The sequence below is a fragment of the Hyaena hyaena genome, unplaced genomic scaffold (assembly GCF_003009895.1).
Source record: "Hyaena hyaena isolate Hyena2069 unplaced genomic scaffold, ASM300989v1 scaffold_1181, whole genome shotgun sequence".
Lineage (NCBI taxonomy): Eukaryota > Metazoa > Chordata > Mammalia > Carnivora > Hyaenidae > Hyaena > Hyaena hyaena.
In genome coordinates, this window is record NW_024081813.1 from 259,114 (window position 1) to 273,548 (window position 14,435).

A 14,435-nucleotide genomic window follows, 5' to 3' on the forward strand; every position below is an offset into this window, starting at 1 on the left:
AACCAAACTTATCTTGAAAAATAGTACTTTTTATAGTGTTTACTTTCAATGCCCTTCATAATCTTTTCTGCTTAAGTATTTTTACAAAGTGTAATTTCTAGTTGTATTATTTTCCAAGCAAAATTATCTTCTTCATCTAAAGTAATCAGTTCTAAGAAATATCCAGGGTTAAAAAAAAATCCAAACAAGGCTTATTCCACCAAATAGTTGAGAGAGACTAGCATCTGCTGAAGAGCTCATTTCTCAAGGCTTCTATGGATATATACTAGCACATTGGTACTTCAGAACAAAGTTACATGAAACACAATGATCAAAATGGAACAAAACAATCTACACAAGTGCACAGGTAAGGAATTATTGGGATATGCACTCTACGAATATTTGCCATACACTGTCCTCTCTTCTTAAGATCAAATGAATACATATTACTTATTATACTATGTATTAGTTTCAAAAATGAGAGGTATATCATAAAACTCTCTTGTATGTGTCAGATAAAGTTAAATTTGGGGAAATGAAAATTAGCAACTGAAATCAAACATGCTGATTTCACTGGGAAGCTAATCATGGAAACCAATTTTCCAAACTTTAAGATTAATTCAATAGCCTACAATTAGCCAATGAGGATATTCCATGTAACTACTCACAATTTATTACTCTTATACTCTAATCCTTAATAAGAATTTTCCCAATTAACCTGATAACAAAACATTGATACGATATCAAAATAACTATTAGATTGTACTATGAATACAAACAAACATTCTCTTATGCTACCATATAGTTGACCCTTGAACAACACAAGTTTAAACTGCACAGGTCCACTTATGAATGCATTTTTTAATAGTATAGTACTATAATTACTTTCTCTTCCTTATGATTTAACATTTCCTTTTCTCTAGCTAACTTTACTGTAAGAATATAGTATATAGAACATACATTTTGTATGTAACACATACAAAATATGTGTTAATGAACTGTTAATGTTTTTGGTAAGGCTTCCAATAAACATTAGGCTATTAAGAGTTAAGTTTTTGAGGAATCAAAAGTTACACATGGATTTCTGACTGAACAGGGGGTCAAGAGGGCCAGCATCTCTAACACCTGCCTTCTTCAAGGGTCAACCATAATTATAAAATCAAAAAGCTTTTAATATAAGTTTTATAAGTTGTTGCCTAAATTCATCTGGCATCAAAACTTGATCTAAACTATTTAGTCCTTTAACTATGAATGTTCAGATGTTCTATAGCAGAAATACTAATTTGTTTGATTATGGGAGTGTTGCCTCACATGCAACTAGGGCTATAACATAATATATAATCTTTCTAAAAATCAAAGTTGAAATTTCTAAAACACACTGGGCTCAACAATTTCAGGGACAGCAGGCCTGTAGTTAAAAGCCATATGGGCAAAGATCCATACAGGTCTCTGATACTGCAAAGCATTAAACTGAATACGCAATGAAAATCACACTTGGTTTTAAAATCAACTCCTCAGATAAGCACTATATACAAGAAATTGAAAGTTTTATTAAAAGGCAATATTCAAGTTAATTGCACAAAATCCAACCGGGATAAATGGAAAATCCTAACTTAAGGATTGAAAGAAAAACTATAAAATAGTTTTCTTTTTTATTTTTTTAATGTTTATTTACTTTTGAGAGAGAGAGAGACAGAGACAGAGACAGAGACAGAGACAGAGACAGAACATGAGCATGAGCATGAGCATGAGCATGAGAGGGGCAGAGAGAGAGGAAGACAAGCTCCAGGCTCTGAACAGTCAGCACAGAGCCCTACACGAGGCTCGAACTCATGGAGACCACCCAAGCCAATGGCACAAGCCCGTCAGTGTGCGAGCAGCCCCAACAGTGGCCAGCACCACTCCAAAGTAAGTCCTTCCCAGAGGCAGAGGGAAAGATAAGCATACACGTGAGTCCAACTGTAGCCCCAGCAGTAGGCTGAGGGCAGACATTTGGTCTGATGGCAGGCTTGGCCCACCAACAAAAGCTTCTCAGGAGAAAACACAGGGAGAACACGCTGCAGTTCCGAGCTATGGCATCTCTGTCAAATGGCTGGTGTGACTCAAGCCAAAGGCAAACACCAGACTGGACCACAATACAGTGACCAAACCCTGCCCACCAGAGGCACACAGAATCATTCGAGATGACTGGACTTAAAGCAAACGAGGCTCAGCCATAAAATTAGGGCACATTCAACACACACACACACACACACACACGAGACATTTCAGAAGTGTCAGGTTCTGGCAAATAGGGGACACTGCCCTACCAGGCACTACAGGACCAGTTCTTCATAAGACCACTACTTACAAAATCAAGAGACACAGCTGACATTCCTAACACATAGAAAAAGACACAGAGAATTAGACAAAATGAGGGGAAAAAGGAGTATGTTCCAAATGAAAGAACATGACAAAATCACAGCAAGAAAGCTAAACAAAACAGATATAAATAATATGCCAAGGGGAGAATTTAAACTTAAAGTAATGGTCATAAAGATACTCACTGGAATTGAGAAGAGAGGAGGACCTCAGTGAGATGCTCAACAAAGAGGTGGAACACATAAACAAGAACCAGAGATGAGGAACTCAATAAGTGAAATTGAATACATACTAGAGGGAATAAATAGTAGAATAGAGAAAGGAGAAGAACGAATCAGTGACCTAGAAGATAGTGTAATAGAAAGCAATCAAGCTGAACAAAAAGAAGGAAAAAAATAAAAACTAAAAATACATTTAGGGAACTCAGTAACACAATCAAGCACGATAATAAGCACATTATTATAAGGATCCCAGAAAGATAAAAGGAAAAGGGGCAGAAAATTTACTTGAAGAAATAATAGCTAAAAACTAGTTAAAAACTTCCTGAGTCTGCAGAACGTATATCCAGATTCAGAAGCAGGAGACAGAAAGAGCCCCTAACAAAATCAACCCAAGGAGATCTATACCAAGACACATAGTAATTAAAATAGCAAAATGTAGTGATAGAGAATTTTAAAAGGAACAGGAGAAAAGAAAACAGGTACATGCAAGGGAAACTCTCTAAGGATATGAGCAGATTTTTCAGAAGAAACTTTGCAGGCCAGAAGGGACTGGCATGTATATTCAAAGTGCTGAAGGAAAACAAAACCGCAACCAGGAATACTCTCTCCAGTGGAGCGCCTAGGTAGCTCAGTCAGTTGAGCATCTGATCTTGGCTCAAGTCAGGATCTCACAGTTCGTAAGTTCGAGTCCCATACAGGGTTCCACACTGACAGTGAGGAACCTGATTGGCACTCTCTCTCTCCTCTCTCTCTGCCCCTCTCCCACTCACGCTTTTTTTCTCTCTCAAAATAAACTGTAAAATAAATACATAAATAAATAAATAGAATACTGTCTCCAGCAAGACTATCATTCAGAAGAGAAGAGAGAGTTTCCTAGACAAAGTTAAAGAAATTCATCATGACTAAACCAACTGTGCAAGAAATATTAAAGGGGAATCTCAGGGTGCCTGGGTGGCTCAGGTGGTTAAGCATCTGACTTCAGCTCAGGTCATGATCTTTGGTTCATGAGTTCAAGCCCAAATCGGGCTCTGTGTCTACAGCTCAGAGCCTGTAGGCTGCTTCAGATTCTGTGTCTCCCTCTCTCTCTGCCCTTCCCCTGCTCATACTCTGTCTCTCTCAAAAATAAATAAAAATTAGAAAAAAAAACAAACGGGTATTCTCTGAGTGGAAAGATAAGGCCATAATTAGTAGTAAGAAAAGTAGGTAGCGCTAAAGCAGTAAAATTAAGTATATGAATAAAAAACTGTATATTCACAAAAAAAAGGGATGTAAAGTAGGACACCATATATCTAAAATATGAGGGAAAGGAGGGAGTAAAAATTTAGTGCTTTTAGAAGGGATTCAAACTTAATCAACTGTTAATATAGACTGCTATAGGCAGAAGATGCTATATATAAATCTAATGATAACTACAATCAAAAACCACTAATAGACATGCAAAAAAAAACTAGAGAAAGGAATCCAAGCACATCACTAATGAAAGCCAACAAAAGATGAAAGAGAGCAAGAGAAGGAACACATAAAAACTACAAAAACAACCATGAAAGAAGTAACAGAATGATAATACATTCCTATCAGTAATTACTTTGAAAGCAAATGTACTGGGGCACCTGGGTGGCTCAGTTGGTTAAGCGTCCGACTTCAGCTCAGGTCATGATCTCACAGTTCGTGGGTTTGAGCCCCGCATCAGGCTCTGTGCTGACAGCTAGCTCAGAGTCTAGAGCCTGTTTCGGATTCTGTATCTCCCTCTCTCTCTGACCCTCCCCTGCTCACGCTGTCTGTCTCTCTCAGAAATAAATAAAACATAAAAAAAATTAAAAACAAAAAAAGTAAATGTACTACTTTGTACATTTGTACATTTCATGTACTTTTTACAGGAAAGTAAATGTACTACTACAACCAAAGCACATAGGATGACTAAATGGATAACAAAGCAAGACCCATCTATATGCTGCTTCCAAGAGATTCATTTCTGACTTAAAGACACATGCAGATTGAAAGTGAAGGGATGGAAAAACATTTATCATGCAAATAGATGTAAAAAGAAAGCCAGGTAGCAACAACAGACTTTAAAACAAAGATGGTAACAAGAGACAATTCCATATAATCATAAATACTACAATCCAAAAAGGTATAATAACTGTAAATGTTTATGAATCCAACATACGAGCACCCAAAAATATAAAGGAGCTAATAACAAACATAAAGAAAGTAATCAATAGTAACGCAATAATAGCAGAGTACTTCAATTCCCCACTTTTATCAATGGATGCTCATTCACATAGAAATCAACACAGAAACAGTCCTTTGAAGGACACTTTGGACCAGATGGATCTAACAGATATGTTCAGAACATTGTATCCTAAAATGGCACAATACAATCCTTTTCATTTGAACATGGAACACTGTACATACTAAATCACATACATGTTTGGCCATAAAAGTCTTAACAAATTCAACAAGATCAAAGTCATACCATGTATCCTTTCCAACCATAATGCTATGAAACTAGAATCGACTACAAGAAAAAATCTGCAAGAAAACAAATATATGAAGGTTAAATAACACACTACTAAACAATGAATGTGTCAACCAAGATACCAGAGAGAAAAATTTAAAAAATGCATGGAGACAAATGAAAATGAAAACACAATGTTTGAAAATCTCTGGCATGCAGCAAAAGTTATTCCAAGAGGGAAGTTTCTAACAATACAGACCTACTTTAAGAACAAGAAAAGTCTCGGGATGCCTGAGTGGCTCAGTCGGTTGGGCGGCCGACTTCGGCTCAGGTCATGATATCACGATTCGTGGGTTCGAGCCCCACTTTGGGCTCTGTGCTGACAGCTAGCTCAGAGCCTGGAGCCTGTTTCAGATTCTGTGTCTCCCTCTCTCTCTCTCTCTCTCTGACCCTCCGCTGCTCATGCTGCCTCCTCTCAGAAACAAATAAAACATTAAAAAAAAAAAAGAAAGAAAAATCTCAAATAAATAAGAGAATATTTTTAAACGTAAGGAAGCTACAAAAAGAACCAATGAAACACAAAACCAGTAGAAGAAAAAATAATGAAGATGTGAGCAAAAACAAAAAAGAAACTAAAAAAACAATGGATCAATGAAACCAGAAGCTGATTCTTTGAAAAGATCAACAAAACTGATACACCTTTATCATACACATCAAAACAAATGAGAGGACTCAAATAAAATAAAAAATTAAAGGGGAGAAATAATGGATATCACAGAAATTAAAAGGATAATGAGAGTATTATGAAACATTATATGCTAACAATTGAACAAAATAGAGGAAATGGATAAATTTCTAAAAACATGTAACTTCTCAAAACTTCATAGTCAAGAAATTGAACATCTGAACAAATCAACTGCCAGCAATGAAATTCAATCAGTAATAAAAAAACAAAAAAGGAAACAAAAACCTCCCAGCAAACAAAGTCTATGACCAGAAGGCTTCACAGGTGAAATCTACTAAATATTTGAAGAAGTTAATACCAATTCTTCTCAACTTATTCCAAAAAAAATAGAAGACAAAGAATAAAAACTTCCAAATTCATACTATGAGGCCAGCATTACCCTAATACAAAAATCAAAGATACCACTAAAAATTAAGAGAACTACAGGCTAATACCTCTGAAGAACATAGATGCAAAATTCCTCAAAAAAAATACTAGCAAAATGAATCCAACAATACAGTTAAAGAAACTATTCATCATGATCAGGTAGGATGTATTTTTGTGCTGCAAGGTGGTTCAATATTTGCAAATCAATAATCTTATGTTACATCAATAAAAGGATAAGAAACATATGATTATTTCAATAGATGGAGAAAAAGCAACTGACAAAGTATAACATCCATTCATGATAAGAACTCCCAACAAGTAGGTTTAGAAGGAACATACCACAACACGATAATGGCCATATATGGAAACCTCACAGTTAATGTCATAATGGCAAAATCTCCAACCTTTACCTTAAGGTCAGCAACAAGACAAGGATGTCCACTCTCACCATTTTTATTCAACATAATACTGGAAGCCCCAGCCACAGCAATTAGACAACAAAAATAAATGAAAGGCATCTAAATTTCTAAGGAAAACATCAAACCTTTACTATTTGCCGATGACATGACACTATATATAAAACACCCTAAAGATTCCACCAAAAAAACTACTAGAATTGACAGATTAATTCAGTAAGGTCGCATGATACAAAATCAATGTACAGAAATCCATTGCATTTGTATAGCCTAATAACAATGTAGCAGAAATACAGATTAAGAAAACTGTCCCATTGTACCAAAACTAATAAAATACCTCAAAATAAAGTTAACCAAGGAGGTGAAAGAACTATACTCTGAAAACTACACAACACTGATGAAAGAAATTGAAGAGGATACAAACGAAAGATATTCCACACTCATGGACTGGGAGAATAAATACTGTGAAAAGCCCATACTACCCAAAGCAATCTACACATTTAATGCAATCCCTATCAGCATTTTTCACAGAACTAGAACAATCCTAAAATTTGTATGAAACTACCAAAGACCCCAAATAGCCAAAGCAATCTTGAAAAAGAACAAATTGTGGGGTATCACAATCCCAGATTTCAAGATATACTTACAAAGCCATAGCAATCAAGATCAGTATGGTACTGGCACAAAAATATAGACAGAGATCAACAGAACAGGATAGAAAGCCCAGAATTAAATTCAAGATTATGTGTTTAATAAATTATCAACAAAATTATTTTTTTAAATAGAGGCAAGAATAGGTAATAGGGAAAAGACAGCCTCTTCAACAAATGGTGCTGAGAAAACTGGAGAGCAACATGCAAAAGAATGACTACTTTCTTACACCATACATAAAAATAAATTCAAATTAGATTAAAAACTAAAATGTGAGACGTGAAACTATAAAAATCCTAGAAGAGGGGCACCTAGGTGGCACAGTTGGTTAAGTGACCAACCTCAATTCAGGTCATGATCTCATGATTTGTGGGCTCGAGCCCTGCATCGGGCTCTGTGCTGACAGCTCAGAGCCTGGAGCCTGCTTTGGTTTCCATGTCTCCCTCTCTCTCTCTCTGCTCCTCCCTCGGCTCATGTGCTCACTCAAGCACGCTCAATCGTGCTCTCTCGCTCTTGCTCGCTCACTGTCTCACTCTCTCTCTCTAAAATAAAATAAGGCGTGCCTGGGTGGCTCAGTCAGCTAGGCATCCAACTTCAGCTCAGATCATGATCACACAGCTCCTGAGTTCAAGCCCCACGTCAGGCTCTATGGTGACAGCTCAGAACCTGGAACTTGCTTCGAGTTTTGTTTCTCCCTCTCTTTGCCCTCCCTCCCTCTCTCTCTCTCAAAAATAAATAAACAATAAAAAATTATTAAAAACACATTTTTAAAAATGTTTAATAAATCCTGAAGACAGCACAGGCAGTCATTTCTTTGACATCTGCCATAGCAACATTTTTCTTGATATGACTTCTGAGGCAAGGGGAAAAAAGCAAAACATAAACTACTGGGACTACATCAAAATAAAATAAAATGCTTCTGCACAGCAGAGGAAACAATCAACAAAACTATAAGACAACCTACTGAATGGAAGACAATATTTGCAAATGACATATCTGATAAAAGGTTAGCATCCAAAATATATAAAAATCTCATACAACTCAACACCAAAAAAAAAAAAAAGAAAAAACCCACAAATAGTTCAATTAAAAATGGGCAGAAGACATAAACAGACATTTTTCCAAGGAAGACATATAGATGGCCAATATACACATGAAAAGATGCCCAACATCATTCATCATCAGGGAAATGCAAATCAAAATCACAATGAGATACCACCTCACACCTGTCAGAAGGGCCGAATCAAAAACTCAAGAAATAAAAAGTATTGATGAGGATGCGGAGAAAAAGGAATCCTCATGCACTATTGGTGAGAACGTAAACTGGTGCAGCCACCGTTGAACACATTATGTACATTCCTCAAAAAGTTAAAAATAGAACTACCATAAGATCTAGTAATTCCACTATTTATCAAAAGAATACAAAAATACTAATTCATGAAGATATGCTTATTGCAGCATTATTTACAATAGCTAAATTATAGTAGCAACTCAAGTTGCTATCATTTAACCAATGATAGATGAATGGTTACAGTTGTGGTATGTATATGTACAATGGAATATTACTTGGGCCATAAAAAAAGAAATTTTGCCATGTGCAACAACACGGATGGATCAAGAGAATATAATGCTAAGTAAAGTCAGTCAGTCAGAGAATGACAAATAACTTCTATTTCTCTCATATGTAGAATTTAAGAAACAAAACCAATGAACAAAGAAAAAGACAAACACAACAGACTCTAACTACAGAGAACAAACTGATGGTTACCAGAGGGGAGGGGGGTGGGGGAATGGGTGAAATAGGTGATGGGGATTAAGAGTACACTTATCATGATGAGCATGGAGCAATGTATAGAGTTGTTGAGTCACTATATTATACTCCTGAAACTAATATGACACTGTATTTTAAGCATATTGGAATTATATTTTAAATAAATGAACAAACAAGCTGGAATTGAAATATAAGTAAATTTTTTAAATGAATAAATAAATGTGTTTAACATGTCCCTGGTTAACTGTCAGGTTTATGGATTAAAAAAAAAAGACAATGCAAACGACATGTGTATTTATTATACAACTAGTTGGGTTTTGTTTGTTTGTTTGTTTATTTCTGAGAGAGTGAGACAGCATGAGCAGAGGAGGGTCAGAGAGACAGGGAGACACAGAATCTGAAACAGGCTCTAGGCTCTGAGCTAGCTGTCAGCACAGAGCTCAACGCAGGGCTCGAACCCACGAACCATGAGATCATGACCTGAGCCGAAGTTGGCCGCCCAACCGACTGAGCCACCCAGGTGCCCCATACAACTGGTTTTTAAGAACTGCAATAATGATAAAAACTATTTTTTTAATGTTTTATTTATTCCTGAGAGAGAGAGAGAGACAGCGTGAGCAGGGGAGGGTCAGAGAGAGAGGGAGACATAGAATCTGAAGGAGGCTCCATGCTCTGAACTATCTGTCAGCACAGAGCCCGATGTGGGGCTCAAACTCACGAACCGTGAGATCATGACCTGGGCCGAAGTTGGACACTTAACCGACTGAGCCACCCAGGCACCCCATATAAAAACTATTTTTAAAATTCTGTTTTGGGGGGTGTCACTGACAGTTTAACCCAAATCCTAACTATCCTCTCTATCTCCTCAGAGTAGGGTAATTCATCTACTTTTTGGAGTTTTCTTTTGTTGTAGTTATAAACAGAGACACCTATTCATGTGGTTAATCAAAATCTGACAAGCATCAGGAATGGGTTGAACGAAGTAAAGTTAGTTAAGTTTTCAGAGAATTTCACTGGACACAAAGTTAATGTACCCAATTTAAAAAGTCATATGCAGGTGCGGCTGGCTGGCTCAGTCAGAAGAGCATACAACTATTGATCTCAGGGTTGTGCGTTTGAGCCCCATGTTGGGTGCAGAGATTACATAAAAAGTCATATGCATGGCAAAGCAGTTAAAACTTTCACACACTATGTTATACCAGTACCAAGCACACATGTCCATTACATGAATATATACCTACTGAATTATTTGCACAGGTCTGATTATCCTTCATGAACTACTATTTACTACTCCAGAAAAAAAGCATTAAACACTGGTAAAGAAATTTTGTCATCTACCCAACAAACCTGTTATATCTGATACAGAATACTAATGATATTTGGAATATCCTCCAATGATGGCATAAAAATAAATGAAGGAAGGCTTTCTAATAAATCTTTAAAGAATTTTTAAAGGGCCATTTCCTAATCAGTAAACCTGCGTTTGATTGGCTTCAGAGAAAATTAAACAATGTGGTTATTCAAGAGGGTAAAATCATAAATTAATTTTTTGCATACCTGAAGATTGGCAAAATCCAGTATGTGAAGACAGCACTAAATTTTCAGTCACAGGCTTAATTTTCTGTTCATCACTGCTCCCCTCACCTACAGAATTCTGATCATCATCTCCTATATCTGAAGAAGATGAAGTAATGTCAGCTTGCTTCCTTTTAATGCTTGTTCTTAGGGAGTTTCTCATTTTCTCCTTGACACTGACTGTCTTCTTTTTAGCTGAAGTTCTCTGTTTCTTCAGCTTTTTATTGTCTTCAGAACTTTCCTCACCATCAGAAGATGATGAGCCACAATGTACTTCCTTGGTATTTCTCTTTGAATTTAAATTTCTTCTTTCCCTTAATTCTATTCTTTTCAGTCTCTTATCAGAAGAATCACAACCATCTTCTTTCATGGAATATTTCTCAGTATCAGATGATGAACAATCTTGTCGCTTCCTTGAACTCTTTTCAGGCAAGTTGCACCTCTTCTTCACTCTACTGGATGCTCCATTCTTACTCCCTTTATCTTCTGAAGAATCACAACTATCTCTTTTCCCCTGTAATTTCTCAGCATTGTCAGAAAATTCATCCTTCTTTTTAGAAGTTTTATCTTTTATTTTTTTTCTTTTCTTTTCCCCATAAGTTGTGTCATTCTTATTTTGTTTTATGCTTTTAGGAAAATGAGAAATTTCTTCTCCTTCAGGTAATTTCTCAATGCTTTCAGATGATGATTCATACTGTTGTTCCATCTTAATTACATTTTTCTTCATATCAGTAATTTTCTTTTCTTTTACTTCAGTTCCCTTTTTGCTCAGTTTTTTGTCATCTTCAGAGGATTCCTCACTTTGCTCTTTCTTTGGGAATTTCTCGGCAATGTCCGATAAGCCAGCCTGTACTCTCTTACCCATTTTGGTTTTTAAATGCTTACTCCTTTCTTTAGTTTCAGCAACCTTTTTGTCTTCTGGAGAATTAAAACTCTCCTCTTTCCCGGAAGGCAACTTATCAGCACCATCAAGAGAAACACATGACTGCTGCTTTTTAGAGATTCGATCTCTTAAGTCCATGATGGTCTTGTCTTTATCAACTGTGCCTTCTGCTGAAGAGAAATTCTCTCTCTCTTGCTTCCTTTCAGCATCATCAGATGATCCTTCTTGTGCAATCTTCAAATTTTTCTGCCCTTGATTATCCACTCCTTTTCTGTGTTTTTCATCTTCAGAAGAATCATAATCTTCTTTATTTGGAACTCTTTTTTTGGTTGTTCTGGAAGCCCCGATTTTACTCATGCTTTTTATCTCTCTTTCTAATTCTGAGTCATAATTGGAAGATTCAGACAGGTTTTGTCGTTTCTTTTTAGAAATTATAGACCTTTTAGCTGATTTGCCTTTCTTAATATCATAATCTGAACCAGAAGTAGAACTTTTTCGTTTCCTTTTTCCTTTATCATCTTTCCCTGTTTGAGTCTTTAAACCATATAAAGTCTTCTCATGGTTTGTATGAGTTTCATTAATATCAGTATCTGAAGAAGAACTGTGACTCATCCTGGATACCTCTTTCAGGATTGCTAACATTTCATCAGAATCGGAATTCTGATCCACAATCTCTGACTGCTTAGATTTAGGCAATTTATTAGGTTTAGGATTATCTACAGCATTGTCAGAAGAATTCCGCTTATCCTTTTTTCTCATTGGAACTGACAGTTTTTGCTTCTCCTTAACTATTTCATTACTTTCTTCATCTGAATTAGATGTTGCAGGATTGGTTTCTGTCTGTCGCCTCAGGGGTGTAGTCTTCACACGTGGGGATCTTCGAAGATCAGATTCTTCTGAAAGTAACGGAACCTCACTTTCAAACATATGCTCATTATCATTCTTTTCCTCTCCAAGTCCACAGTTCTCAGGCTTGGTGTTCAGACCAGAACTTTTATAGCCATCTTTATCTTGTGGAACTTCCGGACAATCAGCACCTTTAATTGGCGAATTAGAAAGGGAAACAGGGGTGAGTTTAACGTATAATTCTTTTGTTACTTTAGCTGTAGTTTTTGACTTAATACCTCCTCTGTTGTCTCGTGAAGTAATACTTAATTTTACAGAAGAACTCTCCAATTCTTGCTCTGTTCCACTATTGCCATCTCCCTGATTATCTGCTGAACCCTGAACTTCCATAGCTGTCTCAAGATTCTCAAAAATGTCTTCTGGAACTGAGGAAGGAACAGACACAATATCCATGTCTAAATCTTCAGAAGTGTTAGTAGGTTCATACTGAGGTTCTTCTTTTTTATCAGATTTCTTATGTTCACCACTGGCACTTTTACTTGCTCTTTGTTCCGGTACTACAATACTCTGATCCATGTGCTCACTATCTACCTGCTTTCTTGACAGTTTGGCTTCAGATTTTGAAAACTCTTTCCTTTCCAAGGCACAGAGTTTTTCTCCCTTTCGTACTTTCGGTTCAGACTTAGCATCTATGACCTTATGCTCTTTGGTATTTTTCTCTTTGTTTACAGCATCTAAAGCTCGAATCTCTGAATTCAAATCTTCTTCTAATGCAAGATGAGCTTTCTTGATATCAGCCAACACAGATTTAAAAGCCTTAAGCTGACGTAACTTTGTAGCAGAACTGATTTCTGAATTATCTGCTGCCTGCTTCAAAAATTTAACATAACTGGAGTTCATGTTAGCTGTGGTCTCAATCAGTTTTTTTGCCTTCTTAATCATCTCTTTAGGCACAATTAGTGCTGAATAAGAGTAGGTTACAGAACCAGAACATGAATCATCTAATTTCTTTTCTTCTCCATTACAATTTGAATTATTTTTCTTTGGAGAAAATCTGGGTGTATGTTCATATACTTTATTACTCTTTTCATTGTCAACTTTTATCTTCTTTTTATTTTGTTGCAACAACTGTTCTAAATTTTCAAATACGCTGTTACATGCGGTAACCAAGTCCAACAAAGGTTCTGGGTGACAAATATAGCAATACCACTGGTTATTTTCATCCATTATTGTAGAGAGCTCCTTTCGACCAAGGTTGCGCAGAATGCATTTCTTACAGAAAGCATTATGGCAAAAGTCGCAACAAATCAAGTTTCCACCTTCTGCACACCACCTGAAATTATTAAAAGATGAAAATGTTATTCCCAGGGGCACCTGGTGGCTCAGTCAGTTAAGCCTCCGACTCTTGATTTAGGCTCAGGTCATGATCCTGGGGTCAAGGGATCAAACACTGCATTGGGCTCTGCACTGAGCATGGAGCCTCCTTAAGGTTCTCTTTCTTTCTCTCTCTGCCCCTGGCCCTCTCCCCAGCTTATGCTCTCGCTCTCTCTAAAAATAAAAAATAAAAATGAATATTATTCTCAAATGAGTCTCATTTAAAATTTTTTCATTATTAGAGCAACTTAAAATTTCCTGCCAGGAATTTTAATAGTAAAGTAATTTGGGTCATCTGCCTATTCTTTATTGAAAACTTAAAAGAGACATAAACCGAAGGTTTTATGGAAAAGAATAACCTTCCATTAGATACATCAATGAGGATACTATAAAAAATGGATCTAATAACATACTTTGTAAGAATTTCTCCCCCCAAAAAAGTAGACAGTACTAAATTTTAGCTCATTGTGATTTATTACCTACCTACATTGTTCATCCATTCCATCAGAGTCACGGCTAATATCATCACTCATGTAATATTTAAAGCAATTCTATTAAAAGAAAAGGGAAAGGGGAAATTTTAAATTCAAAATGGATAACATTCATAATGAACACAAACTTTATTTTTAAGTCATTAAAAAAAAGTAAAGGGAGCGTGTGTGCGTTTTAGAGAATCAAAGCAAAATCACTGCACTACCCAATACTACGATAGTATTCTATTTCCAAACATAGAAATATCTCAAGAAAACTTGAAATAGATTTTCATATCACCAAGTACCACAATTCCTT

At 36.3% G+C, this 14,435-nt stretch overlaps 1 protein-coding gene across 5 annotated transcripts in view; it reads right to left on the bottom strand.

Moving 5' to 3' along the window:
- ATRX (ATRX chromatin remodeler) overlaps positions 1-14,435 on the bottom strand; it is a 326,901-nt gene that overhangs the window by 212,516 nt on the left and 99,950 nt on the right. For all 5 annotated transcript variants that reach the window (XM_039222723.1, XM_039222722.1, XM_039222721.1 and 2 more), the window contains 2 exons: positions 14,130-14,197; positions 10,526-13,605 (listed from right to left, as the gene is read on the bottom strand). In XM_039222723.1, coding sequence (XP_039078654.1) covers positions 10,526-13,605; positions 14,130-14,197 — 3,148 coding nt within the window. The remainder of the gene's footprint in view (positions 1-10,525; positions 13,606-14,129; positions 14,198-14,435) is intronic.